The sequence below is a fragment of the Octopus bimaculoides genome, chromosome 25 (assembly GCF_046866305.1).
Source record: "Octopus bimaculoides isolate indiv1 chromosome 25, ASM4686630v1, whole genome shotgun sequence".
Lineage (NCBI taxonomy): Eukaryota > Metazoa > Mollusca > Cephalopoda > Octopoda > Octopodidae > Octopus > Octopus bimaculoides.
Window position 1 is genome coordinate 23,301,744 of NC_142952.1, and position 6,266 is coordinate 23,308,009.

General features: G+C 36.6%; 1 protein-coding gene across 6 annotated transcripts in view; it reads right to left on the reverse strand.

Annotated features, from left to right (window-relative positions):
• Positions 1-770: 770 nt before the first annotated feature.
• LOC106872918 (putative aminopeptidase NPEPL1) overlaps positions 771-6,266 on the reverse strand; it is an 88,146-nt gene continuing 82,650 nt past the window's right edge. For all 6 annotated transcript variants that reach the window (XM_089342156.1, XM_052976436.2, XM_089342157.1 and 3 more), the window contains exons 11-13: positions 5,356-5,519; positions 3,443-3,553; positions 771-1,391 (exon numbers count right to left, since the gene is read on the reverse strand). In XM_089342156.1, the coding sequence (XP_089198282.1) occupies positions 1,239-1,391; positions 3,443-3,553; positions 5,356-5,519 (428 nt within the window). In that variant the 3' untranslated portion in view covers positions 771-1,238. The remainder of the gene's footprint in view (positions 1,392-3,442; positions 3,554-5,355; positions 5,520-6,266) is intronic.

Sequence of the window (6,266 nt, forward strand, 5' to 3'; positions counted from 1 at the left end):
GTGAGGATGATTCCATTCAGATTAGCCATACATTTTTTTCCCTACACAACCTAATGAAGCAGCTATGGAGAGATTTCATTTGCAGCATAAGCATGTAATCTTCAGCTTCAAATATACATACATATATATATATATATATTTATGTATATCTATATCATTTAGCATGCATGTTCCTTGCTGGCATGAGCTGGATGGTTCAACAGTATCAGATTAACCTGAGGACTGTGCTGGTTTTCAGTGTCTGTAGAAACCTTGGCAAGCCAGACACTGGAGACTAACACAGTCTTCAGTCTAATCAAATACGATTGAAGCATGCAACCAAGAAACATGGGTGTTAAATGATGATGTGTGAATGTATTTATGGATGCATTACATATATACAGACATATATATGTATAAATACATATATATATATATATATAATACATAAATATATATGTATATATATATACACATATATATGTATATATATATACATATATGTATTTATACATATATGTGTGTGTATATATATATATATATATACACATATATATATGCATATATGTATATACACACACACACATATATATATACATATATTACATACATACATACATATATATATAATGAACACTGGTATAAACCGGAGGACTAGGATGCAAACATCCCTTAAAGGATGATAGGTCCTTGGCATGATATACATACATATACATACACACATATATATATATATATATATATATATATATATAATGTTAATCATTTACAAAAATAAATCTTATACAGACTTTTATCATTATTCACCTTATTCAAGAATCCGTTGTTGTTTATTAACTTTTAAATACAGATATACAAAAAGAAACTGAAGGGAAGGAGGGAAAATAGCTGTTGGAAGGGGTCAAGAAGAACAGGGTTAGTGAGAGAGTGATAGAAACAAGTAGCAGGGGGGAGAGGGGAGGAAGGCAGTATGTGTATACATGTGTGTGAGAAAGGGGTAGAGCAAGAGAGGGTGTGTGAAAGTATTATTAATACACTAAAATGTCTACAGGTTTGCTATGTGATGAACTATAATTATTTTTGCTGTTGTAATTGTTGTTGTTGTTATGAAGGAGGAGAAAAAGGCTAGGTAGCAGTAGCAACAGGAAGTCTTGGCTTGGCTACCCAAATTCTGGTTTGGTACAAGCAAATGGCATAGAACAAATCCACGCAAAGGAGAGGCAGGGCTTGCCAATTTTTGGTTTGTGTTTGCTTCGTTTTCATTCTAAGCGAATTCTTTTGACTTCATTTTCTTCAATATCCATTGAGTTCTCTACTAAAGGTGGTGCTACATACTGCAACAAGGAATTTGAAGAACCCTCTCCAAGCAGTGTTGCCAGAAGAGCAACTCCATAACCAGTAGCACGTTCTCCCTGAAAAATAAAAAAAATCATAATAATAATGATGATGATTTCAAATTTTGGCACAAGGCCAGCAATTCCAGGTATGGGGATAAGTGAATTGACCCAGAAAGGATGAAAGTCAAAGTCAACCTCAGTGGAATTTGAACTCAGAATGTAAAGATGGATGAAACGCCACTAAACATTTTGCCTGGTGTACTAAGGGGTCTGTTAGCTTGCTGCCTTCAATAATAACGATAATGATTTCAAATTTTGGCACAAGGCCAGCAATTTTAGAGAAAGTGGTCAGTTGATTACATTGACCTCTGTGTTCAACTGGTACTTATTTTATTGACCCTGAAAGGATGTAAGGCGAAGCTGACCTTATGAATTTCAACTCAGAATGTAAAGATGGACAAAATGCAACTAAGCATTTTGCCCAGTGTGTTGATGATTCTGCCAGCTTGCTGCCTTCAATAATAATAATAATAATAAACACATTTTCAGCCATGACCAATTCCCTTTCTTTTACAGGAATCTTGAACTATGCCATCTTATGAATCTTTTCTCATTTGTTTTTAAGCCAGGCACTTATTCTATTGGTCGTTTTTGCCGAGCTAAGTGACAGGGATGTAAACATACCAACACCATCAAGAGGTGATGGGAGACACTCACACACACGACAGGCTTCTTTCAGTTTCCCCCTACCAAATCCACTCAGGGCTTTGGTTGGCCCAAAACTATAGCAGAAGACACTTATCAAAGGTGCCACACAGTGGGACTGAACTCAGAACTATGTAATTGGGAAGCAAGCTTCTTACCACATATCCATGCCTGTGCCTCTTTTACTAAATTTTACTTCAAATCTTATTCCAAACATGAAATAACATCATTGTTAGTGTTTAAAAACCGTTTGGAGGTGTTGTGAAAGTTAGGGGGACAAGTTGGGGTCTCAGTATGAAACCCTTTGTTTCTTGTATGTTCTATTATTCATTTAGCACAATGTTTCTTTGGAACCTAACAGCCATGATAAACAAGGATAGATATACCACAAGCGGAAAAATGATAAAAGTAAGGTAGTCAATGCACTATGAAACATATCTATTTTATTTTTCTGTGTAGTTAGAAGACAGCGATGGTGTATTCACATTTGTTTAACCCTTTAGCATATATCCGACCTAAATATTCTACCTGCTTTATGTTCAAACTGGCCAAATCCAGCCTCTGATACCCACCCTACAATGCCATTCTAAAAGTAAATAATCACATCATTGAAATCTCAAAGCTATGAAATTATGCATGCTTCATTCAAAACAATGAGAATAAATAAGCATTATGTTTGCCAGAACAATCTGAATGCTAAAGGTTTAAAGTTCAAAAGTTTTAAAACTAGTTTATTTTAAATTCATTTTAAGTTTTCTAACACATGCTGTCTTGTGTATAAATATTTACCATATTTATACATAAACAGCCAAATAAGGTGTGGCTGAGAAGCTAACTTTTCAACCATGTGGTATCAGGTTCAGTCCCACTGCACAGCACCTTGGGAAAGTGTTTTCTACAATAGCTATGGGCTGAGCAAAGCTTTGTGAGTGGATTTGATAAACAGAAACTGAAAGAATCTACCCTCCGCCTCTTCCTTTAACGTCCATTTGTCATTGTTGGTATGGTATGGCCAGTTTGACCAGAGTTGGCAAGCTCTCTGCACTTGGTTCCAGTCTGATTTGGCTTGGATGTCCTACACATGTATGTATGTATGTATGTATGTTTGTGTATACCCTTGTCTTGACATCATGTGATAATTGTGAACAAGTGTCATTACTATACAAGCAATGTTGTTCATTTCCAGTCTTCATGTTTGAGGACAAGTGAGGGTTGGTGATAGCAAGTGCATCCAGCCACAGAAAAATCTACTTCAACAAATTGTGCCTGACCCATGCAAGCATGGAAAAGCCATGTGATGGGATTTTGTAGTGTCTTGTACTATAGTACAATACACTTGCCAATGTAGAAGAATCAGTCATAACTATAAAGTTACAAAAACACACACACACTTTGAAATAAGAAAACATCTCTTTACTTACAGAATAGACTGGAAATGCCATATCTATATGTAACCAGATACCGGAATAATCAAATCCTAAACTTGAAGCTATAAAAAGGCCAGCACATGAAACTTGGGCATTACTTCGATCCTGAAATAATAGAAAACAATTATCACTTAACTGCTTTTGTACATCACAAGTTCTATGTATAAAAGATAAAATCAGATCTGCTTGTCTCCAATACACTCTGCCATAAACTTCTCTGTATTATCAATCATCAATCTCTCTCTCTCTCTCTTGAACCACTTGTTGTTACTGACAGCCATCACTCTTTTACTATCTTCCTCTTACTCTAGTCACTCTGTTTTTGCCACCATACTTTTACTCAATTCACTTACTCACTCACTCTGGTTCTTCAATCAAGGTTTTCTCTTCTATTGACCTTTTTGGTCATGTTGCCTTGAATAAATGAATACCTCATAAAGTAGTGAGGACTCTGTGTAGTCATATGAGGTACAAGGCAACCCTACTAGGAATAAATGCATTCAAGACCCTCAGTAAAGTGACTGGCAAATGAGCAGAAACAGTACAGGATCAAGCAGACCCTTCACCCTAACTGAAGTCATTGATAATCTTCCTAATGTTGGGGCCATTATAAAATGCATCCTACTTCTGGTAGGTTTTAAGAAAAGCACTGTCATACAAAATATGCCAAAAATGGAACATAGAGTGATATGTGGTTGTTAAACCAATGTCAGAGTCCAGTAATTTCAAAAAGGATAACTCAGACCATGATAAGCCTCATCTAAACTAGGCCAGCATGGAAAATGGATAGATGATGATGATGATGATGATGATATACTAATCTTTTCTTTAACAACAAAAAGACACAATTAGTACACATAAAAAAAAATCACATCATCCACCTTCCCTCATGACATCTCAATCATTAATAAAATGTAACTAAAATTCCTCATAATTACTTCAAATCCAAGGCCACACCAACATTGAAGGCTGCATTACAAAGAAATGGCCTCCATCTTCAGCCTCCAACTATTACTAATCCTATACAAAGCTTTGGTGAAACACACAATGGAGCACTACAACCACATTTAGAAAGATTTTGCTACTACAACACACTGGCACTCTGTCAATTAGGATGACAAGGGTCCCAGTTGATCCAAACAACACAACAGCCTGTGCATGAAATTAACAAACAAGTGGCTGAGTACTCCACAGACACACATACCCTTAACGTAGTTCTCAAGAAGATTCAGTGCGACACAAAATGTGACAAGGCTAGCCATCCATTTAAATTACTGTGGAGGTGTGTGGTTTAGCGGTTAGTGTGTTAGACTCATGACCGTAAGATTGTGGTTTCGATTCTTGGACCAGGTGACGCATTGTGTTCTTGAGCAAAAACACTTTGTCTCACATTGCACCAGTCCACTCAGCTGGCAAAAATGAGTAATCCTGTGGTAGACCAGCGTTCCGACCAGGTGGGGAATTTATATGCCGTGGGAGCCAGGAAACTATCCCTTATGAGCTGGTATGACTCAAGAAGGTAACTTTCCTTTACTTACTTTGAATTACAGGTACAACTCATTTTTGTCAGCTGAGTGGATTGGAACAACATGAAATAAAGTGCCTTGCTCAAGAACACAAGTGGCCAGGTATTGAACTTACGCCCTTATGATCATGAGCAAAATACCCTAACCACCAAGCCATGCACACACACACACACAGAGTGAAAATTAAGAAGAGAGAGGGTTAAAAGAAAATAAGTGTATAAAATGGGACAAAGGACAGAGATAATTGGAAGAGTTAGATAATTAAACTATTTTTATTAAATGCAAGGAAATTAAAAAATCTTAGAAGCAAAATATGTATATATATATTAGACAATGAGACAACAGACATTTTTAAACAAATATATATATACTCATACTTACAGCAACAGAATTTTTCATGTCAGCTAAAGCACTAGAAAATTCAACAAAATGCAATTCCGGAGTGTATGGCATTGCGTGTACAAGATCACCACTGACACGGCCAGCTTTTAAACAAGCATTTTCCCAATTCTCATTATTGGTTACTATACCTGCATGGAAACGACCTGGGGAAAAAAAAAAATTCAAAGGTAAAAAAAAAAAAAAAAGGAAACTGCATTGGTAATTATTTTGTTTGCTGCAGTTATAAACAAAACCTTGAAGCTGTTGTTAGATTCATTAGCCTGGGGTACCTCAGGCCCAAAACACACAACAATATCAAAACACCAGCTGTCCCAGAGTCTCTCGTGCTGATAAATTGAGTGTCTTGCAAACACACATTTATCATGAAGAGGAAAGTTTTCTATGACAAAACACAACAGCAATTGGCACAGTCATGTTTGAATCTACCAGAAGGCATTAAAAATAAATATGCAAGGTGCAGGCGTGGCTCTGTGGTAAGAAGTTTGCTTCCAAACCACATAGTTTCGGGTTCAGTCCCACTGCATGGCACCTTAGGCAAGAGCCGTCTACTATGGTCTTGGGCCGACCAATGCCTTATGAGTGGATTTGGTAGATGGAAACTAAAAGAAGCCTGTCATGTGTGTGTGTGTGTGTGTGTGTGTGTGTGTGTGTGTGTGTGTGTGTGTGTGTGTGTGTGTATATATATATATATCATCATTTAACATTCGTTTTCCATGCTGGCATAAACAGTGGTGGGAAACAAACATAGAAAACATAGACACAAACTGTTGTTGATGTGTTTATGTCCCTGTAACTTAGTGGTTCAGCAAAAGAGACTGAAAGAATAAGTACCAAGCTTAAAAAACAAAACAGTAAGTACTCAGGTTGATTCATTTGGTTCAAAATTCTGC